This window comes from Canis lupus, chromosome 5 (genome assembly GCF_048164855.1).
Source record: "Canis lupus baileyi chromosome 5, mCanLup2.hap1, whole genome shotgun sequence".
NCBI lineage: Eukaryota > Metazoa > Chordata > Mammalia > Carnivora > Canidae > Canis > Canis lupus.
In genome coordinates, this window is record NC_132842.1 from 52,341,749 (window position 1) to 52,367,360 (window position 25,612).

Below are 25,612 nucleotides of genomic sequence, written 5' to 3' on the forward strand. Positions count from 1 at the left end.
TTTCAAAAATACTAAAAGAAACCGAAAGATCAGAGAGATAAGAACAACAGAAAAAGAAAAAACATGTGATTGGTTGCACCATACACCAGAAGTCATCAATATTCTTTTGTGGTGGTAATGGCTATAAATAGAACGCTTTCCTAACACCAGAACTGTTCAGTTTTACAAAAATGGGATAGAAAACAAAAGATGAGTAGAGCATGGCTTAGTATAGCTAAGTCAAAAACTGAAACTAGCTTTCACATATTACACTACTGTATTTATAGAGTATTTTCAAACAGTGATGCTTCATTTGCTGTGGTAGATGAAGGAATGTGACTTAGAGGAGAAACAAGATGAGTCAAAGACTGAGATGTCTCACTGCAAGAGAACTTGGTGCTTGTTAAAATCCAGGAAAAACATATACTGAAGATGTTTATTTTTAGCTAAAAATACTTAGCATCCAGTCCTAGATCTAGAATTTCTTTTGTTAACCAGAGGAAACAAAGATAAAGCTGATAGTACATATAGGTTCTCAGATGGCCTTAAAATGTCATGTAGCTTTTTGTGTTATTTCTTTTCTTTTGCTTATTATAAAATTATGCAATCTTTATTTGGTTATTTAAGGGGCAGATATTGAAATTGAAAATAATCTAAACTAGTGGTTCTCAAGTAGGAATAATTTTGCTCCCAGGAGTCATTTGGCAAATTCTGAAGATGGTTTTGGTTTTTAAAACCTGCGATGATGGTAGGTGGTGCTCCTGGCTTCTAGTGGACAAAGGCCAGGGTTGCTGCCAAACACTACAGTGCAGAAGACAGCCTCCTCACTACAAAGAATTATCCAGCCCCAAAAGTCAGTACTGTCAAAGTTGAGAATTCCTTATCTACTCCTTTGGACTGACGTTAGATAAAGCGAATTTCAAGAGTGCCTACTGATGTCATAGTTATGTCCTAAGTACATTTCTGTGCATCATGCTTCATTCATATTTGACCTTTCTGTGGACATTTTATCTTCTTGAGACAAATACTGTCTCATTTCCTATTTACAAAGAGAAGTCATCATAAACATTGAAACAGGTAAATTCTTACAAAAAGGAAATCTCAACTTGAGGATCCCTCATTAAAGTAAAAAGGTTACCTGTTAAGAACATGTGTTGGGTAGACATATTCTTAGATTCTATGAGACTGAAATTCTGTGTATTAATTTAACTTAAATTCTGATGTATTTTATATAGGCTTCCTGATGGATTTTCTCAGCTGTTAAACCTAACCCAGTTATATCTAAATGATGCTTTCCTTGAATTCTTGCCAGCTAATTTTGGCAGGTAAATTACAGTTTCTTCTAAAGCCTTTTCTTGTTAGCTCTTATAAAGTTTACAAAACTACAAGTCGCTGTAATACTATTAATTACACTTTCATAGGCTCTTCTTTTGTAATTACTTCCAAGCACTGTGGTTTTTATAGTTTTTTCAGTTGTTATTTTGTCTTTGAATTTCTTTTCCCAAGTATATAATAAGCAGTGAATATTTAGAAGAAAAAGGTAATTTAAGACTTGAATTGATTTTTAAAGTATGCAAAATAGTTTAAATGTGGGTAATTTCTATATATTGGATACACAGAATGCTTTATTCTTAGTGTTTACCACATTTGAAAATGATCTAATTTTTTATTTATCTGTCCCCTCTACTAGAATGACAATTCTGGAGAAAAGAAAATGTGTTTCTGGGGACCACCCCATTGGCACACTCCTACCAATATCTTAACAGAGTAGTTCTTGTCATTATAGTCTCTGAGTATTTTTTTTAATGAAAAAATGAATTAGTGAATGAATGACTAATAGCAAATTATTACTGTTTTAAAACTAATTAGTAGAAAGTGCTATTTATTGACATGTTAATTTTAGTCATCTTTTTGTTTCTAAATGAAGATAAATCTGTATGATCTCACATGTGGAATCTAAAAGATACAGAGAACAGATTGGTGTTGCAAGGGTGAGAGGTTGGACAATATGGGTAAAGGTGGTCAAAAAGTACAAATTTCCAACTATAAATAAATAATGGGGATATAATGTACAGTGTGGTAATTATGGTTAACAATACTGTATTGCGTATTTGGAAGCTGTTAGCAGATTCTAAAAATTCTCATCATATGAAAGAGAATTTTTTTAACTGTGGTGATGGATGTTAACTACACTTACTGTGGTGATCATTTCACAATATATACATATGTACATTTCATTGAATACCTGAAACTAATAATGTTATATGTCAATTACATTTCAATTAAGAAAAAAGAATTCTGGGTATTATTGTAGCCCAATGACTGTCCTGTGGGGGCCACATTATCATGCTTCACATATTTATATACATGCATATGTAGATATATATGTGTAATATGCATATACATTATACATGAATATATAAAAAGTTAGTATACTTGTTAGATTCCTTTTCTATATCTGACATTTGGACCACTTTTTTATTGAAATATATTTGACAGGTAAAAAAATTGTGTAAGTTTAAGGTATACAGCGTGTTGATTTGATACATTTATGTGTTGGAATATAATTGACATTGTGGCATTAGTTAGCACCTCTAGACCAACCAATCTTCTTATTTTCCCTCTAATTTTATTGGTATGTACATCACTGAAGAGCCAGGGGATTTGTCCCTTTTTATGTCCCTTTAGTTTCTCTTGTTCTTTTTTTCTCTCGGAGCTAGATTCTGAAGTTGAATTATTTTCTGATATACTGATGGCTAGTATTTTGGGGAGGGATTTTTTGCATGAAATGCTGTAAGATTGATATTCAGGGGCAATCAATTTGTGCTTTAAATGTGTTTAGAAGTGTTTAATTTTTCTCTGAGGAGCAGAAATAGTCTTGTCTTTGTGATTACAAATAATTATTCGTTGCTTTTAAACTTTAGAGTTAGACATCACTTTGGTAATTAAATTCATTGTCTCTGTCATAGATGCTTGATTTGTTATTTTATTTTGCAGATTAACTAAACTCCAGATATTAGAACTTAGAGAAAACCAGTTGAAAATGTTGCCAAAGTAAGTAAAGATGCTATCCTTTCTAAAGTAAGAACTTCTAATTCTTTTTTTTTTATAATCCTTTTTTGTTATTTTATTACTGTTACTTTATTTTGTAGTTAAGTTCATGTATTATATAAAACAGAACAGGAAAAATGAACAAATTTATAAAATAAATTGAAGTGTCTGGATGAAAAAAAATACAAGAGCTTTGCCTTCTTGCCTATAGATCTCTTGATATGTTGTTGGTCTTGCACTTTAGATATCAAATAAAGATATCTGGCTTGAAACATAAGTTGATATGCTGCAAGGTTAAGCCATAGTCTGCGGGTGAGCCAGGAAATTATAGATTTTCTAACTCTTGTCCTTAATATTGGCTATAACAAATGCTGATATAGCAAAATGCAAGCTTTTATCATCAGACAGCAAGAGGGAAACTTGAATTAATGAATGCAACTTACCTACAAGTCCTCTGAAAGGAGGTGAAAAAAATAAATACTGTATTTTACCAGTGTTCCCCCAAAAGCATTACTCTAAGCATGCAGGAGGATGCTGTGAGCAGCTACAACAGTAAGATCTAATCCAGAGGTAGGTTCAAGACCAAGAGTAGGAGAGTGGTTGAAGAAATCCTCCTGGGGCCAGTACCATTTCATAGAATGACCATTTGTGTTGGGGAATGAGTCTATGGCTGGCATAAAATTATTTAGCAAGCACATGCTAGCTATTCCTGTTTGAAATCTACCAAATTATAAAATCAAGGGGGAAATAAAACGTTGAAGATGGAGCTGTTGTTCCTCAAGATGAGGGGGAAAAGGTCTTACCAAAAGAGGGATTAGGCACTGACTTAACTCTATATGGAGAACATCCTTCTCAGGCTAGTAGAAGATGAGGAAGAGCATTACCAAAGGCTGACTAGGCCACTGGGAGCCCAAAAGGAAAGGGAAAAAGGCATTTAGGAAGAAAGCTAGAAGAAAATCTTCTGGGTCTAACTAGGTAAGTGAATCTAAGGCAGATGCACCAGAGATATGCTACCCACTATGCCAACATGGAGCTGGTGGTAAAATATCTCAAGACATTTTAAACCCAGAGAAATGTATGAAAAATATGTTAACAAAGCAAATTAAAACCAAACTTCCAAGGGCAAAATCTCCTCAGATATGAAATCGAAGACAGTCACTTTTCATTAATTCTGTGATTAGAAAAAAAAATAAAAGTAACAATTGTAAAGATTTGTTTTATTTTCTACTGGGGGAAGAAGGACGATAAATAGAACCGTTTTCCAATTTGCTCTCCACTGTATACCTACATACCCACACGCATACACAGACCTACACACACCAAAAATGCCCAAACAAACAAAAAAAACAGAAAACTGGGAATCAAACACCAAAACACCCTCAAATTGCACCAATACTTCGTATTTTGACCAAAAGAATAGATCCTGGGAGGAAGTGCAAAACGCAAAATCAAATGACCGAAAAATGCTGAACAAACAGCATTATTAATATACAAAATATTTATATTACTGAACTAGTAACAGTTGATGTTCTCCATGTCTGTAAAACTTTGGAACCACATAGCTGATTTGTTAAATCTAGTCCATGCCAGCTTCCAAACACCAGAAAAAATTTTAGTTAGCTTCATTCTTTGATGCCTCATCAAAATTTTCTACAAGATCTGGAACATCATCATCCTCTTCATCAGTGTCTTCTGGTTTTGGTGCTTTGCTATCCAACACTTGCCGAGGGAACTGTTCAGCTAACTTCCTAAGACTTGTTAAGCTGTCAGCCCCAAGCTGACTTAATATTCCAGGAAGCATTTCTGTGATTGGTTTGGCTTCTGCATGACCAGTAATTGCAAAGGTGTTAGCAGAAAGGGAAGCTTGGACTTTGGGATTGTTGAAATGAATAACTGTCCCATCATCTTTAATCATGTTCACCTCTTCGATACCAGCTATATTATTCACAGCCAGTTTTTTTAGAGAACTCTGAAGTTTTTTGTCATCAGCTGTAGCTGTTCTATGTACCACCTTCTTTCTGCGAGCTGTACCCTTGCCCCCTATCTGGACCTGAGCCTGAAGTTTGGCTAACTTTTCTTGATTCATGCTGTTGGTAAATCTGAAGCAGGGAGGGTCCTCCAACAACAGCACACAGCAAGAGCAAGATGGCTGCCTCCAGAACTTCTAATTCTTTTGAAGGTTTTACTTTTGAGTAATCTTTACACCCAATGTGGGGCTTAAATTTATAATCCCCAAGATCAAGAGTCACATGCTCTACTGACCAAGCCAGCCAGGCACCCTAAGAATTTTTAATTCTTAAGTCCTTAGAGAAATGTTAACTTTGTAATGTCTAAAATATGATTGAAAGTTATTTTAAAAGACTGGCATTTGTGGTCATCATATTTTAATCAGTGATGTTGAATATAAAATTTTCACATCTGTTTTTGGTATTTTATAGGGATTGCATAGCTTTCCAGAACTAGGTCCTTTGTGACAGATACCAAAATATGTCTGTAAAGCTCACGAGTCCTATATAGAGGTCCCAATTCATATAGTAGGGCTCTTCTATAGTATTCATTAGTGAGATCTGTAGGGTCTTCATGTGAAGTCTGATAATGGTAGTTCAAACGATTTGTCCGATTTTATAGTTTGTTTTAAATTAGAAGTGGGGTGGAGGGCCCCCTACTGGTAAACTAACATCAAAAAAAGATGGCAGTCCAAAAAAAAAGATGGCAGTCCAAGCGAAATAAGGTAAGACTAAAAACAGATGTACACACTCAAAATGCACTGTGGTCTATGTCCATTTATTGGGAAAAAAACCTTAAAACTTCCAGAATTTATTGCTGCATTTTTACAGTGCAGGCATTGGCAAACTACCATCTTGTTAACTCTGGCCCACTGTTTATTTTTGTAAATAAGGTTTCACTGGAAATACCTGTATTTATTTACATATTGTCTATGGCTCCTTTTGCTCTGTAGAGTTCGAGTCACATATTTGGGTCAAAGACTGTATGCAAAGCCTAAATTATTTATTTTCTGATCATTTACAGAAAACTTTGCTGACTTCTGTTGTAATTGGTTTGTCAAAGAGTTAATTGTTACCTTCTAAGGCAGATATCTCCAGTTCCCCAGGAGTTAGTTCTGTTTACTCAACTTCTGTGGCATCTTATTTGTATCTTTTATGAAATTTACCACATTATTCTTATTTTTTAAATACATTTTACTCCCGTTTTTACCTGCCCAACTTATATGCATATACAGATAGACTTGTAACCTTCCCCATGAATTTAAGTCTTTGAGGACAAAGAGCATATCTTAGTTCTGATTCCCAGAAGACGTTATCTATGAGCTGATGATTGTTCAGTGCAGAAATTATTGGAATTCTTAGTGATGGTTGTAAGTATAAATTAAAATGAGAATTATGATCCATATTAAGTTCAAAAAGGTTTAAATACTTTACATATGTGGTACTGGTGTTGATGCTTCCTTAGTTCAAACAGTGACAGCTTCGTAAAAGATTTGAATAAGATGTAAATCATTTACAATAGCTCAGCCTACAATTAATATGGTTTATGTGAAACCATAATTTTAACTCATTATTTTATGTCCTTATTTAACTTTAAATTGGGCTCTGATGGATTTTCAAATATTATCTTTACAGCTTTCTTTTTAAGACTCATGATTAAAACTTTCGAGACCTCACAAACTACAAAGAGGCAGTATTTAAATGTTATGAAAGTCATATGCTTCCAGGTTATGTTAGTGAACCTTATTGTAATCAAAGATGAAAGCAGTGGGAAAGCTAGTTTAGATATATGTAGCTATGTGAAAGTTAATAACCTCTGAGGACCAGAGGGCCAGGACTAAGCACACGAAAGATGTCTATTTTTCCTCTGTGACACAAGAGGAGATGATAAAAAGGCGTCATTAATACAAAAGAATTATAGAGGTAAACAGGAAGAAATTTGAGAGATAGTTTTTAGTCTCTCCTTGAAGTAAGAAGCTGGATCTTAAAAGACTCGAAAGTGAAAACATGAAATTTTGTCTTAGACTTTTGAGGTCTCTTAGTAGGACCAAGGTTGCCAGTGTAAACTAACGCAAGTTGTGATGGAGACACTTTGAGGCTTTTACACCATATTTCTTTTTTTATTACATAGATCTTTCACTCACTTTTTCCTGGATCAGTTTTAAAACTTTGCTTATTAAAGATGTCATTCATAATTGTATTTTTCCTAGGGACCACTTCTTTTTTATACTCTTGTATTCCTTACCCTGTTGATACAATGTTTAACTGCTGCTTATGGATTTCCTATGTTCTTTTGTCATTTTAAGAGTGTTGAATTAAGAAAATTAAGATTATGTCTTCTTTTAGTCCTTCCCTTCTTCCTCATACACCTCTCTACTTTTCTCAGATGTTTACCAGATACAGTATTATAGACGTAGTTTAATACCATAGCATCTAATCTTTCTTCAGAAAGATCCTGGAAGTACCTTTTGCTTTGTTATGAAGCAAACTACAACTGACTTAGAGATTTTCTGGACAAAGATAAGAGTAAAGGAAATAAAATCATAGTACTTCATAGTACCTGAGATTAGGAGCTTAATAAGTCTAAGTGAAATAAAGCAGCTTTGGAAAAAAAAAAATGGTTGTTGTGAAATAAGTTAAAGAAATGTTGATATAATGGGAATACTTAAAATGAAAGGGTTAGGGAAAATTAGCTTCCCCTAATAGTAGGTCAGTAACAATAGTGGCGTTACAGTTATGTGTGTGATTGACATTTAATTATTTGGAAGAGAGCACACAAGCACGCTGGTGGGGCAAAGGGAGAGGGAGAAGCAGACTCCCTGCCCAGCAGGTAGCTTAACGCAGGGCTTGATTCTAGGATCATGACCTTAGCTGACGACAGGTGCTTAACCTATTGAGCCACCCAGGTGCCCCCAATTATGTGTGCTCTTATGTTTGTTAGTTTTTTCCCAAAAAAAAAAAAAAAAACAAACAGAGAAATGCTTTTAAGTGAATTTTATTTTACTTTTTCTAATTTGTTAAGTTTCCAGAAAAGATAAAATGTCTGTGTTCTTGGGTTATCATTTAAGGAGCCTGTTGGTTCTTAATGATGTTAATTTTTAAGTTATTAGCATATTAATATATATTGGGAACATGATAATAGCTGTATTTTGCTTTCATTTTGTCATATTCTAAAAGATTATAGCACGAAGTTCTTATTTGGGTAGCTGAGAGTACCTCAATCTATCAAATACTACATTTCTCTAAAAGTAGCTATGTAAGAGTATAAATATGTGTTTTTATTGATTAGGTTTTTTTTAAAGATTTTATTTATTTATTCATGAGAGACACACAGAGCAAGAGAGAGACAGAGACACAGGCAGAGGGAGAAGCAGGCTCCATGCAGGGAGCCTGATGTGGGACTCGATCCCGGGAGCCCCGGGATCACAACCTGAGTCAAAGGCAGACGCTCAACCACTGAACCACCCAGGCATCCCAATTAGGTTTTTAAAATACCATATTGAAGGAGAAATAAAAGCACAATTTAGTTATTTTATTATGAAATTAGTTTTTGTATATTTTCCAAGTTGCTGTAGTTACAGAGAAATATTGGTAGTAAGTTGGAAGTTAAAAGTGAATTTTATCTAACTCATTATATTTGTGATTCTTATAAAACTTTGAGTTGTATTGAAATTAATTTGAAAATGTGGTGAGAAATGTCCTTACTTTTCTTAAAATTTTGAGTCTTAATTTTCAGAATTAGCGATCTTGAAATTTTACAAATACGTGACCAATATTGAAAAATGGTAATAATTACTATGTAGTTGCCAGTCTAATTCATTAGTTGATTTATATTATATGAAAATTTATTCTTTAAAAACAATGAAAACCAGTTACACATATTCTGGTCTATGTGTTTGAATTTACTGTGACTACTTATGAATAGAGATGAAGACCTGATGAGAAGCCAAAATGAGAAAATAATTCAACTTATTTTATTGAGAAATTAAATTTAGAATACTTTTCTAAGAAATTACATTTATTTTGTCTACGTGGACTGTTAGATACTACATGAGAATGTTTAACACTATTACTCTTGAAAGCTTCCATTTAATTGATATTTTTCTATATTCAATTCTTCATTAATCCCTTGTACATAGAACCATGAATAGACTGACCCAGCTGGAAAGACTGGATTTGGGAAGTAATGAATTCACAGAAGTGGTAAGTTCATACTAGTCCTTATCCAGAGGTCTTAAGTTTGAGAACATGTGAAAATTAATGTATTTATTTCTTAGCATTTTTAAGAGTAAAATAAAGATACATATTTTTGAGAAAAAAACAATATGAAAGTTCTTAACAGGGAAAATTAAGCAGACAGAAATACCTGACAATAGTGAGAATAAAATGTAAAATAAATGAGAAACCCATGGAAATGGTAACTAAAAGTTTTTAGGCATAGTGAGTAGACAATTTGAGAAGTTATAAGGGAATCTAGAATGAATCAGACACAGGCAGAGGGACTACTTCTGAGTCAAAAGTAGCTCCCTGAGAGTATTGCTCAGGAATTTATTCAATGATAAAATATTTTTCTGTAATTTTACTTAATAGCTAAGGAGAAAACATCAAGTGAAACAACTGTTGTTTTTCAGTTGGTAATAAGACTCTAATAAGACCTCTAAATTGTTTTTGTTTTGTATGCAAAGTGTGCTATGATATGTAACAAAAAAGGAAAAGAGTATGTATGTAGATTTTTGTTTTTACTGAGCTTTCCAAGAGAACTCAGAAAATAAGCTAGATACTTTTTCTGAAGGGGAATTCATTGGCCTGAATATCATCATCATTAATTTTTTTTTAGTATGTTTATAATTTTTTTTTAAGATTTTATTTATTTATTCATGAGACAGAGAGAGGCAGAGACACAGGCAGAGGGAGAAGCAGGCTCCATGCAGGGAGCCTGATGCAGGACTCGATCCCGGATCTCCAGGATCACGCCCTGGGCTGAAGGCAGTGCTAAACTGTTGAGCCACCCGGGCTGCCCTATGTTTGGTTTTTAAAATTATGGTAGATTTCAAATGACTGGCAGTCTTTTTTTTTTTTTTTTTTTTAAGATTTATTTTAAGATTTTATTTTAAGATTTATTTTTAAGATTTATTTTATTTTTTTTAAGATTTATTTATTAGAGGGATCCCTGGGTGGCGCAGCGGTTTGGCGCCTGCCTTTGGCCCAGGGCGCGATCCTGGAGACCCGGGATCGAATCCCACGTCGGGCTCCCGGTGCATGGAGCCTGCTTCTCCTTCTGCCTATGTCTCTGCCTCTCTCTCTCTGTGTGACTATCATAAATAAATAAAAATTAAAAAAAAAAAAAAAAAAAAAAAAAAAGATTTATTTATTAGAGACAGAGCTAGAGGGGTGGGGTGGGGGTGTAGTGGCAGAGAGAGAGAATCTCAAGCTGACTCCATGCTGAATGCAGAGCCCAAGGCAGGGCTAAGGTCCCACAACTCTAAGATCACTCACTACCTGAGCCAAAACTAAGAGTCTGATCCCTTAACCAGCTGTGCCACTTAGGTGCCCCTGGTCTCTTCTTTTACTTCTAGTATAATTAACATACAGTGTTATATTAGTTTCAGGTGTATAATACAGTGATTCAGCAAGTCTGTACATTTCTCAGTGCTCATCAAGAGCACTTTTAATCTTCACCAATTCCACCCATCCACCTATCCACCTCCCCTCCCACAGCAGTTTGTTCTCTATAGTCACAAATCTGATTCTGGGTTTGTCTCCGTTTTTACTTTGTTCATTTGTTTTGTTTCTTAAATCTCACATATGAGTGAAATCATGTGGTTTCTTTTTCTCTGACAGACTTATTTTAGCATTATACTCTCTTGAGCCATTCACATTGTTACAAATAACAAGATCTCATTCTTTTTTATGTTTAATACTCCATTACATATATGCACACACACACACACATATATACTACTTTTTAAAAAAGATTTTATTTACTTATTTGAGAGAGAGGGGGGCACCAGCAGGGGGAGCAACAGAGGGAGAGGGAGAAACAGGCCCCCCACTGAGCAGGGAGCCTTCGATGTGGGGCTCCATCCCAGGACCCTGAGGTCATGACCTGAGCCAAAGGGAGACGCTTAATCCCCTGAGCCACCCAGGCACTCCTGTCACATTGCCTTTATCAGCCTCAGTTGACACTGGGGCTGCTTCCATATTTTGGCTATTGTGAATAATGCCACAAACAGGGGTGGATATATCTTTTCAAATTAGTGTTTTCATGTTTTTGGATAAATACTCAGTAGGGGAATTGCTGGATTGTATTTTTAATTTTTTAAGGAACCTCTGTACTGTTTTCCATTGTGACTGCCCCGATTTGCACTCCCACCAACAGTGCACTAGGGTTCCTTTTTCTCCACATCCTCACCAGCAGTTCTTTCCTGTGTTATGGATTTTAGTCATTCTGACAGGTGTGAGGGGATAGCTCCTTGCGGTTTTGATGTGCGTTTCCCTGATGATGAGTGATGTTTAGCATCTTTTCATGTGTCTGCTGTCAAATGATCATCTTAACAAGAATTTCTCAGTATTGTCAACTTCATGATTGCCCTGTGGGTGTTCATTATACATTTGCTTATCAAATAGACAGTGAACTCTACAGCTGAAGTCGGCTGAAGAGTGGAAGTTTTGGATACCTCATTTTTTTCTAAAATATTCATATTCTTTATTTTAATTGAGGATGGTTTATGATAGGTTTTATTGTGTGTTGTGGAAGTTTTTAAGCCCTTATAAAAAATACATGTACTATGCTTCCTAAATTGTTAAGCTATTATATTCTTGATATTTTTATACATATTAATCTACATCCATATTAACTATTTGAAAAATCTTAATTATTGTTAGTCCTGTAAATCAGTAGCATTCAGAATCATTAGTTTTTGTACCATTTCAGTCTCCAGCATTATACATTTTTTAAAAACTCACCCTTAAGTGATAACAGGTAAAGCACAAAGAGATCTTTTTAATCCAAGACACTTAGAATCCTTACTTATATTTATGTATTAGCAGTAAATCTGAATGACATGACTTTTATGTATTACTTGTGTTATTATGTTGATTAAATATGATGGTACTCTGTGCCATCACAGTGTCAGTGACTGGACAGAGGTTTGTGTAGTGGCAAAAATACCTTTGACAGATGCATTCAATAGAACCTACAAGGGCAAAAGTCTAAGATTGAATTTTGTCTCAATACCAAGGTCCATCCTAACTCTGGGAAACGAACAAGGAGTGGTAGAAAGGGAGGTGGGTGGGGAGTGGGGGTGACTGGGTGACGGGCACTGAGGGGGGCACTTGATGGGATGAGCACTGGGTGTTATTCTATATGTTGGCAAAATGAACACCAATAAAAAATAAATTTAAAAAAATACCAAGGTCCACTGCAATCCTCTAATTTTTTTGTTATCAACACCATATTAAAAACAATAATTGGGGGATCCCTGGGTGGCGCAGCGGTTTGGCGCCTGCCTTTGGCCCAGGGCGCGATCCTGGAGACCCGGGATCGAATCCCACATCGGGCTCCCGGTGCATGGAGCCTGCTTCTCCCTCTGCCTATGTCTCTGCCTCCTCTCTCTCTGTGTGACTATCATGAATAAATAAATAAAATCTTAAAAAAAAAAAAAAAAAACAATAATTGGGATCCCTGAGTGGCACAGCGGTTTGGTGCCTGCCTTTGGCCCAGGGCGTGATCTTGGACACCCGGGATCGAATCCCACGCCCAGGGCGCGATCTTGGAGACCCGGGATCGAATCCCACGTCGGGCTCCCAGTGCATGGAGCCTGCTTCTCCCTCTGCCTCTGTCTCTGCCTCTCTCTCTCTCTCTCTGTGACTATCATAAATAAAATAAAATAAAATAATTTAAAAAAACAAAAAACCAATAATTATATAATTGCTAAGAGTTTGAAATAACAAAATGTTCATATCATGTGATTATGCCTTAGTTTACTTACCTTTCCCTTATTACTGGATACTTAAGATGGTTTTTTTCTTTTCTTTTTTTTCTTTTAAAGATTTTATTTATTTATTCATGTGAGAGAGAGAGAGAGAGAGAGGCAGAGACAGAGGTAGAGGGAGAAGCAGGCTCCACATAGGGATCCTGACATGGGACTAGATCCTGGGCCTCCAGGATCAGGCCCTGGACTGAAGGCGGCGCTGAACCGCTGAACCACCCAGGCTGCCCAAGATGTTTTTTTCTTTATTTTCCTCCATCTTAGTCATCAGGGAAAATCTTTGTCCTTTTCATAAAAACTAAATCTTTTTTTTTTTTTTTTTTTATTTATTTATGATAGTCACACAGAGAGAGAGAGAGAGAGGCAGAGACACAGGCAGAGGGAGAAGCAGGCTCCATGCACCGGGAGCCTGACGTGGGATTCGATCCCGGGTCTCCAGGATCGCCCTGGGCCAAAGGCAGGCGCCAAACCGCTGCGCCACCCAGGGATCCCTAAATCTTTTCTTTTAAAGATATTATTCATTTATTTGAGAGAGAGAGAAACAGAGATAGCAAGAGGGAGCACAAGCAGGGAGGAGGGGGAGAAGCAGACTCCCTGCTGAGCAGGGAGCCCAATGCAGGGCTCGAGCCCCGGACCCAAGTCCATGACCTGAGCTGAAGGCAGAAACTTAACTGACTGAGACACCCAGACAACTCCTGCTTTTTTTTTTTAAAATAGATTCTATAGAGCAGTTTTAGGTTTATAGCAAATTTTAGCTGACAATAGGTACAGAGATTTCCTGTACACACCCTTCCCATACATCTATAATTTCCCCATCATCAACACCCCCCATCAGAGTGGTACATTTGTTAAACTTGATTGAACGTATATTGACACATCACAATTACCTGAAGTCCATTGTTTACATTGGGTTTGACTTCTGGTGTTGTACATTCTGTGGGTTTGGACAAATGCATAACGATATGTAGCACCATTATAGTATCATATAGAATAGTTGATAATAAGTAGGTAACATTGATTAATTCTTAATTGATTCTTTTTTCCCATTTATTTTAAATTAAAATTTAATTAATTAACAGTGTATTATTAGTTTCAGAGGTAGTGTTCATTGATTCATCAGTCTCAAATAATACCTAGTGCTCATTACATAACATGCCCTCCTCAATGTCCATCACCCAGTTACCCCATCCCCTAGCCCCCTCCTCTCCAGTGACCCTCAGTTTGTTTCCTATGATTAAGAGTCTCTTATGGTTTGTCTCCCTCTCTGATTTCATCTTGTTCTATTTTGCCCTCCCTTCCCCTGTGGTCCTCTCTTTTGTTTCTTAAATTCCACATATAAGTAAGATCATATGATAATTGTCTTTCTCTGATTGACTTATTTCGCTTGTTCCATCCACATTGTTGCAAATGGCAAGATTTCTTTTTTTGTTGTTGGTAGAGTAGTATTCCATTGTTTGTGTGTGTGTGTGTGTGTGTGTGTGTGTGTGTGTGATATATATATATATATATATATATATATCACACACACACACATCTTATGTATCCATCCATCAGTGGACATCTAGGCTCCTTCCACATTTTGGCTATTGTGGACATTGTTGCTATAAACATTGGGGTTCAGGTGCCCCTTCAGATCACTATCTTTGGGGTAAATACCCAGGAGTGCAATTGCTGGGTCTTACAGGAAAAGGCTAAATCTTTTTTTACAGATAATGATTGAGAGTATCTTTTTATTGTACTCTTGAAAGCAATTGGTCTTACTTTTATTTATTAGTTTTATAAATACTTGAACCTGTTATGTAATCAAAAGCTTAAATTAGTTTTAGGCAGCCTACTCTTCTGGAATGCTTATCTTTGAGTTTTCTTTTAGTAGTACCACTGTAATGATTATAATATAGTGAAAAGTCTAGAATCCTGATTCTGCTCCATGCCTCCGCCCCCATTACTTATTAATTGTTTTAAACTAGAAGTTACCATTAGAAGTTCCCTGGAGCTTCTTTTGAAGGATAAAAATATTCAGGTAAATTACTGAATCCCCCTACCTCCTTCTTATCCAAACAGCCTGAAGTACTTGAGCAACTAAGTGGATTGAAAGAATTTTGGATGGATGGTAATAGACTGACTTTTATTCCAGGGGTATGTATATCAAACTTTAAATGGCTTTTCTTATTGTACTCTTTTCTTTGCAGTTTTATGAATTGTACATTTTCAAATTACCTTTTAAGAAAGGATGGTTATTTAGTTGTTAGTACTATTGGATAGAAGCAAATAACATTTTTATTTTTACTGTCAATACATTCTTGATTAAAATCAGAAAATTACCATAGTAAACTTTGTAAAATAGACTGTTTTTAATTCACTAGACCTGGAGTGTGTCCTTCCTAATGGTTGCATTTGAGTTTATATCCTAACTCATTTTGTTCAGAGATTTGTTAAAGTAGGATATTTTCTATGTAATTTCTGTCTTATCAGCTGACATTTATTCCCATACTCAAAGAACATATGAATCCCTGTGGGTCCTCTTGCCCTGGCCAATGGTGACAGCTGAGTTCCCAAAGAAAAGTATATGTCCATTGTCATTCTGCTAGTCTCTTAGCAAGAGCTCTTAGCTTTATTATTGAATATATTATTTATGGCATTTAATAAAAAAATTGAATCTTTTCTCTCAACTAAACATGTAATTATGAATTATAACTTGGTATTGATTTTATTATCTACACTTGCTACAAATTCATTTATTGGAATCATTAGATTTCCTTTTTTTTTACTTGTAGTTTATTGGTAGTTTGAAACAGCTCACATATTTGGATGTTTCCAAAAATAATATTGAAATGATTGAAGAAGGAATTTCAGCATGTGAAAACCTTCAAGACCTCCTCTTATCAAGCAATTCACTTCAACAACTGCCTGAGACTATTGGTTTGTATTGCTTTCTGATTCATGTAATAAATTTACTAATGTAGGGCACCTGGGTGGCTCAGTGGTTGAGCGTCTGCCTTCAGCTTGGGTTGTGATTCTGGGGTCCTGGGATTGAGTCCCCTTTGGGCTCCCTGCAAGGAGCCTGCTTCTCCTCCCTCTGCCTGTGTCTCTGCCTCTTTCTGTGTGTCTTTAATGAATAAACAGATAAAAATCTTTAAAAAAAAAATTTACTAATGTAAAATCTCAGAAATTACATTTTGCCATTATTTCACTCAAAACTTTCGTATGTCAGATTTTGTTATGAGCTAGTTCTGTTGTACTGCCAGTCACAAATCTTATTTGAATTTTTTCCTTATGTGATTGTCTACACGTTTTTCTCGGTTGACATTACTATATTTTTCTTTAAGAAAATGCCATTTTTATCACTACAATAAAATTTAAATTCTTTAAAAAGATGTTAATTTATCCAAACTTTAACTGCTAATCATAGCTATTATCTAGTAACTTTTTTCAATCTCTATTTTAGACTCATAGATGAGAAAACAAACCAGTTTAGCAGATCCCATGAGAGTCTTTGTGTAGTTACTTTTAGTCTGATGATGCTTCAAGGAAATTGAATTATTTTGATTGAAGAACCAATAACATAAATCTTGCCGTCTTTATGATGCTTAAACATGAAAAACAACAACAACAACAAAAAACCCTTTGTACATATTTATTGAGTTACATAGCTTTTTTAGCTCAGGTTACGTTTTGCAAAGTCTACAATTTATTCAACACTTTAATTTTAAGTTAGACTCTTTGTATTTTATTTATTTTTTTTAAAGATTTTATTTGTTTATTCATGAGAGACACAGAAGGAGAGGCAGAGACACAGGCAGAGGGAGAAGCAGGCTCCATGCAGGGAACCCCATACGGGACTCGATCCCAAGACCCCGGGTCTTGGGCTGAAGGCAGATGCTCAAGCGCTGAGCCACCCAGGCATCCCTATACCTAGGAATTTTATATACCTACCATTCCTTTTTGTTTGCACTCACTTGTCCCCTGGCATTGTTTTAAGGAGTAGTGCTGCACCTGTGAACAAAGCAGACAGAAGTCCCTACTTTTATGAAGCTTGCATTTTAATAGAAGTAAGATAGATAAATATACACTACTGTTAAAAGGTGATATATCATAAAAATTGAAAATAAAGGCTAAGGGAATACAGAGTGAAGAGGTTAGGTTGGTTTTTCTTTTAGATAGGTTAAGAAAGTTCTGTATGATTCATGTCAAATGTAATATGTGTTTGCATGGACTGTTGATTGACTGGTTTCTAGTTCAAGCTGGAAAATTATATCTTACTTCTTCCCTCATAGGTTCATTGAAGAATGTAACAACTCTTAAAATAGATGAAAATCAATTAATGTATTTGCCAGACTCTATAGGAGGGTAAGATTTTTCTGAATTACTTAGAAGACTTTATTTTCATTCAGCTTTATGTATTTATGTTTATATATATTATGTATATATTTCATTCAGCCATACATATTTTCGGGTAAGTGCTTAAATGGCATCTAAGGGAGATTCCATAAGCATTTAAATAAGTAATTGGACATAGGTTGGATATGTTTATAATAAAGAGAGGTTTATCTTTATTGTTATGCTTAGTGGAAATCGAGTTTTTCTAGATTGGGTAAAATCAAGTTGATATTTATGTGTTAAGTTTGGGGTTATATATAAGAAACTAAAAAAAAATGTGTGTTTTCTATTTTAATTAATCAGGTTAGTATCAATAGAAGAACTGGATTGTAGCTTCAATGAAATTGAAGCTTTGCCTTCATCTATTGGGCAGCTTACTAATATAAGAACATTTGCTGCAGATCATAATTATTTACAACAGTTACCCCCAGAGGTATTGTATTTTCAATTTGCTTTGAATTGTTTTTTCATTTTATTTATTAAAACTACCTAGTATGGTTTTATCTGTTTTCTTTAGAAATAATTGTGTAACTCTTTTATTTATTTCTGAATAATAATTAGCTATACTTATTTATAGAGGTATCTAAATACTTTTTAAACATGAAAATTAATCATTGAAAGGAGAAAATAATTATTCCTTTTATAAATGAAAGAATATTTTCATAACTTTTGGAAATGATATTTTACTTCTCTCTATTAAGCAGTAGGCCACAATTTTGATCCACAATTTTATGTTTCTGTTTCAGATTGGAAGCTGGAAAAATATAACTGTGCTATTTCTCCATTCCAATAAACTTGAGACACTTCCAGAGGAAATGGGTGACATGCAAAAACTAAAAGTCATCAATTTAAGTGACAATAGGTTTGTAAGAATTCTGGTTTATAGAAGACATTGATTGAATGAAATTAAAGTTTCATTATTTGATAGAAAATGGCATGCATTATCAATAATAAATATATTTTCCAAAGAAGACTGGCATTGCAAAAAAAAAAAAAAAAAAAAAGAAAAGAAAATGGCATGCATAACATTCTCTCTTTTTTTTTTCATATTCTTTTCATATGTATTTTTGGTTTTTAAATAGAATTTTTATTTGAAAGATGACCTAATTTTCTGTGGTTTTATAGTGGGTTATTTGTCACAGTTCATTTTGTGTCAACTTTAGCTCAACAACTTAAAGCCTTAGCTAGATAGCTGTTCTTTCCTTATACTCACCCTTTTTTATTCCTTAAGTCATACCTTCACCATAATACTGATGCATGAAGCAGCTTTTCATTTAATCTGCTCCCTGTATTTTTCTAAGCAGAGATCTGAATTAGGCACCCATTTGCATAGCTTGGGCAACACAGTCAAAGTACAGAGCAAATCACTAGAGTTGCTAAATTGGCATAATGTTTAAGAACAGACGGTCTGTAATTTTTCCTGAGGTAAAGATACTAATAATGATAAAAGAATGTAGAGCATTTTTACATTATGCTTTCATAATACCTTACAAAATATCAAAACAACACTATGCAATAGTACAGTATTGTTATTTTACAAGGAGAAAATTAACACTCAGATTTAAGATGGCTCACTTAGCTTGTAAAGTAGAGCTTTACTGTTAGCCCAGTTTTCTGACTAATTAAGGTATTTGGACTGTTCCATTTTGTTTAAGAATAACCACTACCTTTTAAAAAAATTAAATCCTCATTTCCGCCCATACTTTGTACCCTAAAGCTAGAGCCCTTAGGTTCTAGCATATTGCCTTGGAAGGTAGGCATAGCAGAGTAGATAGCATAACAAGATAGAAGGTGTAAGTTAAGTAGACATTCTGTTTTAAATAGGGTGCTCTTCTAATTTGGCCTTCTGAGGAGTTAATATTATTTTGTTTTTTACTCATTAAAGATTTATTTATTTATTCATGAGAGAGAAAGAGAGAGAGAGAGAGAGACAGGCAGAGGGAGAAGCAAGGAGCCCAATGTGGGGCTCGATTCCGGGTCTCTAGGATCAGGCCCCGCCCGGGCTGAAAGTGCACTCAACCGCTGAGCCACCTCATACAATGAGGCTGCCCCTCATTATATTGTTCAAATAGCCTTTGGAATATGAAAGTGCTGGCTCAGAACTTGGAGTTTTTCTAACTCTCACTCAGGCTTCTTGAAGTAGTTTGTTCTTTCTAAATATAAATAAAATATCCACAGCAATTTTATGAGACATTGCTTAAGGTGTTCTTATCTTTGAGTTAAAGTAAAGATGGTTAACATTTTTTCTTAGCAGATAATTTTTTGAGGGTATTTGATTATCTATTTTTCCTCTAGCTGAATTGATTCAATAGAAGCATTTTATTTTTAAAATGAATTCTTATAAAACTGAATAATAGTTTATCTTATATCTTATGTCAAAGACTTTTATCAGGTTCTCTCCTAAGTTAAATATTTATCTCCTGTTTTCATATTCAAAAATATAATATTGTTTAGAAGACCATTAGGTTTTGCTCTTACATTTTAACATTTGTTATTTTAATTTTGTTTGTATTTCCCCCCACAGATTAAAGAATTTGCCCTTTAGCTTTACAAAGCTGCAACAATTGACTGCTATGTGGCTCTCAGATAATCAGGTAGGCATTCTGATTTTGTAAATTCTGGAATTTCAATTGTGTTATAGAATTATGCACAATAATTTACATAGGCTCATTTAAGAGCTGTTATACCCTGGTATACATTTTAAAATATATATAAGGAAAGAAAATCTTAGAAAATATGTAGATGCAGCTAAGTTTTGTGCAATTTGTGTAGATTCAAAACATAAATCCTATCGGACTTGTCTAATTACTCCTGAATCCGTAAAAAGATATATTGATTAAGGTATCAGACTCAGTATTCTCCGTTTTGAAGTTTTTATAGTGATCCTCTGTGGTATTTTATCTATAGAAATTTAATAATCAATTTAAATTATGCTTCTAATCACACACTTTCACACGCCTGAAAGAAATGTTTCTAAGGAATTAAGAGTTACTCCTGGGACTTTTCTTTGATTGATAAATATTTATTGAAGGCTTAACAGTAGATCATGAACTGCTCTGGAAACTTGAGATAGTGCTCGCTTCGGCAGCTCATATACTAAAATTGGAAACGAGATATATTGGTGAAGCAAATAGAATCTTCTTATATTCTCATGGAGCTTACATTTTCAAGAGAGAGAGAAAAGTGATTGTGTAATAATGTGTCAGAGCTACAAAGCAAAACAGAACCTGATAGGCATTAGAGGAATAGCAGGGAAAGAGTAAACATCCTATTTTAAATAGGATGATTTAGGAAGTCTCTCTCTCTCTAAGGAAGGGAACCAGTAGAGCAGATGCTCCCATACAATTAGGAGTGAGCCATGCATAGACTAGGACAGTGAGTTGGGAGAGGAGGTGCCTTTAAATAATATTTAGAGAAAGGTCCTAATATTGGAATGAGCTTGGTGTAACTGAGGAATACATTAAAACCCTAACGGCTGGAAAATAGTGAGCAAGGAAGAGAATTGAGTAAGATTAGATCAGAGAGGAACATTGGGACTAGATCACATAGGACCTTGTAGGCCATACTAACCAATTGGGGTTTATTTTGAGTTAGATGAAATCTGTTGAAGTGTTTCCTGCCAGGGAATGGCAAAATGTAATTTTTTTTTAAAAAGGATCACTTGGCGCTTGTGTGAGGAATGGACCATGGTTGGGTGCTAAGATTAGGAGTGGAATATTCTGTTTTGGAAGGAGAAGGTTCAGTAAGGAGGGTATTGCAATAGTTGAGAAGGAGGTATTGTGGGGCTTCAACTATTGTGATAATAATGGGGATGGTAAGAAGGAATGTAGGACTGTCAGGTCAGTAATTGACTATCAGGCATTGGCTAGAGATAAAATTTGGAAGTCAGCATTGTACAAAGGGAGGATTTAACACCATGGAAGTGCATAAAATTACTAGGGAGAAAGAACAGAGAAGAAAAAAAGGTCAAAGATTAATAAGTTCAGGGAAGAGAGTGGCCCCAAAAGGAAAATGAGAAGAACCAGGTAGCCAGGAGAGGATGTTATCTAGAGAGTCATCTGAAGGAAGTACTTCAGGAAAGATCATCTGAGCCATAGTTGCTGATGGATCGGGTAGGTGAGAACCTCTAATTGGCCATTAGGTTTGTCAAGATAGAAGTAGTTACTGACCTTGGGAAGAGTACATATTTTTCGTGGAATAGTGGATATGAAATACTGATTTAAGTGTATTATAGTGCATGGGAGGCAGGAAGGTCAGGACAGTGAATCTGTCTTAGTACTCTAGCTAAGTTTCCATTTGGACAGTTAGCGGGGAAGTCTCTGTATTTGCCTTAGTCTTAGAAATAAATGTTAGTAATTTATCCTTGCATATAGTAGCTCTAATTCCCCTGTGAAAGACATTGGCAAAATATATTTTGAGTTTTGAGTATCTCATTCTTAGTTTTAGGATTCACAGTGTAGATTGTTGTAAACTTCTACTTTAATTGATAAGAAATCTCCTGTATAATGTCATCAAAGTAATAGATTGTAGGTCCTAAACAAAATAAGAGTTAACTTACTCTCTGTAAGTATGAGGAAATCTTTCCTCCATATTTATTCTCAGGTATATCTTACTGGTAATTTTTTTTTAACCTAGTAGAGTATACAGTTTGCTGATCCTTTTAATAAGTTAATGCTTAGTACTTGACTTTGAGCAATACCTTATAATAAGTTATCTAAAGCTGCATTTTCCTAAGGTTTGGATACACTAGTCTCATAAGATATTCTTTTTTTTTTTTTTAAGATTTTATTTATTTATTTGACAGAGTGAGAGAGCACAAGCAGGGGAAGTGGCAGGCAGAGGGAAAGGGAGAAGCAGGTTCCCCACTGAGCAGAGGGCCTGATGTGGGGCTCGACCCCAGGAACCCCCAGCTTCATGGCCTGAGCAGAAGGCAGTTACTTAACTGACTGAGCCACCCAGGCGCCCCCTCATAAGATATTCTTAAATTCTATAGTTAAATTTGCTTGGGAGACTGTATTTTATCCTTCTTTTAGATTATATTAACAACCTTTTTGTGTTACTATCATAAAGAAACCCACTTGTCTATATTTCAGGATTCTCCAAGCTTCTTAACCAAGACCAATTTTCTTACCTAATTCTTATTAATATTCTAAAAGGCTTGAGTTGTTGTCAGTCTACACTTAAGAATCAGATTGTAGTATTTCCTTGTTCTATAAGCTAAGGAAGGAAATACTAAAATGATGTTACCTTTGCTTTTGTGAGAGCTTGAACACAGTGATTGCTGGATCATCATTAAATGTGTCAGTTCATGTATATATGGAACTCTTAATTTTCTAATCTCTTAATTTAAATATTTACATGTGGAATGTTTGAAATTTTGCATTTGGATTCACAAAACATTGCTAGGCCCTGGCTTATGCCAGTTACTTATTATAGTTGTGAGACATAGCTCCTGGTCTTGAGGACTCAGACTTTTAGTATAATAGCACTATTGGAGTACATACCAGCATATTATGCCAGATGACTCATTTTAGTGAAATTATCTAGTATCTAAGAGTTTCTTCATATTTACAGTGTTCTCTCATTTTCTTTTCTTTGTCCCACATCTGTTAATTACTTAAAAAAAAACAAACAAACAAAACTGTAGTAGGGGCACCTGGGTTGCTCAGTTGGTTGAACATCCAGCTCTTGATATTGGCTCAGGTCATGACCTCAAGGACGTGAGATCTGCACGGATGGGTCTCTGCACTCTAGGGAGTCTACTTAAGATTCTTTCTCTCCTTCTCCCACTGCCTCTTTCCCTGCTCATGCTTGCTCTGTCTCTCTGAAATAAATAAATAAATCTTAAAAAAAAAAAAACCCTGTAGGGGTACCTGGATGGATCAGTTGGTTAAGCATGGCTTGAGCCCTGCTTTGGGCTCCTTGCTCAGTGGAGATTCTGCTTCTCCTTCTCCCTCTGCCCCTCCCCCTGCTTATCCTCTCCCTCTCTCTCTCTCTCTCTCTCTCTCTCTCTCTCACACACACACACACACACATACACACACACACGTGCACGCACTCTCAAATTTTTTAAAAATTGTAGTGATAGGGGCAGCCCCGATGGCTCAGCAGTTAAGCGCTGCCTTCAGCCCGGGGCCTGATCCTGGAGACCCAGGATCGGGTCTCACGTCGGGTTCCCTGCATGGAGCCTACTTCTCCCTCTGCCTGTGTCTCTGCCTCTGTCTGTGTGTGTGTCTGTCATGAATAAATAAATAAAATCTTTAAAAAAAATTGTAGTGATACAGGGTTTTGTGTTTTTTCTCAGTTTGACAAGTAATAAACAGGTAAATAATGAATCATCTTGTGTAGCTATAAAATCTCCCTCACAGTATGAAGCAGTCATTTTGCTAAGAAAGAACAACATATAGGGGAGAAGGTATGTGAAAGTAATTTGAGTAGAATTATCAAAATAAATTGCTCTTAAAAAAAAAAAAACCCACAACAAAATAAATTGCTCTTGGATATTTCACTGACCATTTAGGGAATGTACCTGTATGCAGTACATGGAGTCACATAATTTTTCATGAGTTTCTGAAGTCTTAAACAGAACAGTTGATTCATTTCCTTATTCGTTTGTTCATTTTCATTCAAGAAATATTTATTGAACAACTGCTTTGTGCCAGGCAGACTAAGATGGGCCAAGTAAGGATATTAAGAAGGTCATTGTAATGCAATGTGATAAAAGGTTTAGTAGGATTAGGCTTCAGGATGAAAGAAGAGAAGCAAAATTTGGGGATGTAAATGCAGGTTTCCCCGTGGAGGAGATGCCTGCAAATGACTAACCACTTCTTAGAAGAATAAAAGGATTTAAACAAAGATGGGGGAAGAAAATACTAATTAGAAGGAATATCATAAACCTAAGTACTCTTTGGTGAAGAAGTCTAGGGTACTCTGTAACTGGAGAAGTGGTTCGTTGTGACTAGAACATAACCTTTAAGTGGAAGAGTAGGAAATGAGGCCAGAGAGGTAGACAGCTCTCAGGTCATGGAGAATCTTGTATGCCATGCAGAGAAACTTGCATTATATTTCAAGACTGGTGAACAGTTTCTTTTCTAATTAACTTGCATGGCAAGTTAATTAACTCTGTTAATTTATGACTGGCTTCTGAATAATTGTTATAAGGATTCAGAAGTCATACTCAGCCTCAGTGGGAGATTGCTGTGATTAGGGTAACTTGTAATTTATTGTCCATACTAAGACCCTTTTGATAATGAAAAGGGCTTTATGATAACTATGTCACATCAGCATGTGTAAAATGCAAATATCCCAGGCAAATTGGCTTTTGGTCATTATAATCATAATCAATTATTCATATATGCCATCAGTTTAAGAGAAAGAAGTGATCCTGTAATACATGTCAACCCTACTATAGTTGATGATGAACCAGTATGACGTATGAACAAGCAAATAGTAGGATAAGATTGTTATTTTGGAAAGCTTTTTGGGCTGCATTGTGGAAGATGGATTTAGCAGGGGGTAGTGGTGCTTGGTGTGAAGGCAGGAGAGACTAGACTAGAGAGTAGGGCATTGCCAAACTCAAGGCCATAGAAAATGTTACCTTGAAGTAAAATAATGGTAACAGGGCCAGAGAAGAGCTAGTATATTTAAGATATAACTTAAAAGGTCACATCATGGGCAGCCGCTGTGGCCCAGCAGTTTAGTGCCACCTTCAGCCCAGGGCCTGATCCTGGAGACCCGGGATTGAGTCCCACATCGGGCTCCTTGCATGGAGCCTGCTTCTCCCTCTGCCTGTGTCTCTGCCTCTCTCTCTCTTTCTCTGTGTGTCTCATGAATAAATAAATAAAAATCTTTAAAATGGTCACATCACTAGAATATGTGAAGAATTCATGTGTGTGAGAAGAAAGGAAGTAAAAACGAAGGTGAGCCTCAGAGATGTGACTGGAGGGCTCGGTGGGTATTGATGTATTGATACAATAACCAAGATGAGGAACCACAACAGAAAAAAAGGTTTATGGGAAGATAGTAGTTCCAGTTAGGTATGTTAAGTTTGAAGTACCTTTGATATATCTGGGTAGAGGCACCTAGAGAACAATTCTAGTGGCCACAATCCTCTCCAGCTTTGTCCTAGATTCTGGTTTCTATGCTCTTGGTTTCTCCATTCTTTAAATTTCAAATCTCCTGGGATTTCTGTAAGTACTCCTGAAGGCA

At 35.5% G+C, this 25,612-nt stretch overlaps 1 protein-coding gene and 1 pseudogene across 14 annotated transcripts in view; one reads left to right on the forward strand and one right to left on the reverse strand.

The window, feature by feature from the left end:
• ERBIN (erbb2 interacting protein) overlaps positions 1–25,612 on the forward strand; it is a 119,338-nt gene that overhangs the window by 55,300 nt on the left and 38,426 nt on the right. For all 14 annotated transcript variants that reach the window (XM_072826635.1, XM_072826634.1, XM_072826636.1 and 11 more), the window contains 9 exons: positions 1,215–1,304; positions 2,977–3,033; positions 9,176–9,239; positions 15,089–15,163; positions 15,802–15,946; positions 17,302–17,374; positions 17,708–17,837; positions 18,151–18,266; positions 19,929–19,998. In XM_072826635.1, coding sequence (XP_072682736.1) covers positions 1,215–1,304; positions 2,977–3,033; positions 9,176–9,239; positions 15,089–15,163; positions 15,802–15,946; positions 17,302–17,374; positions 17,708–17,837; positions 18,151–18,266; positions 19,929–19,998 — 820 coding nt within the window. The remainder of the gene's footprint in view (positions 1–1,214; positions 1,305–2,976; positions 3,034–9,175; positions 9,240–15,088; positions 15,164–15,801; positions 15,947–17,301; positions 17,375–17,707; positions 17,838–18,150; positions 18,267–19,928; positions 19,999–25,612) is intronic.
• Positions 4,415–8,070, reverse strand: LOC140633714 (transcription factor BTF3 homolog 4 pseudogene; annotated as a pseudogene).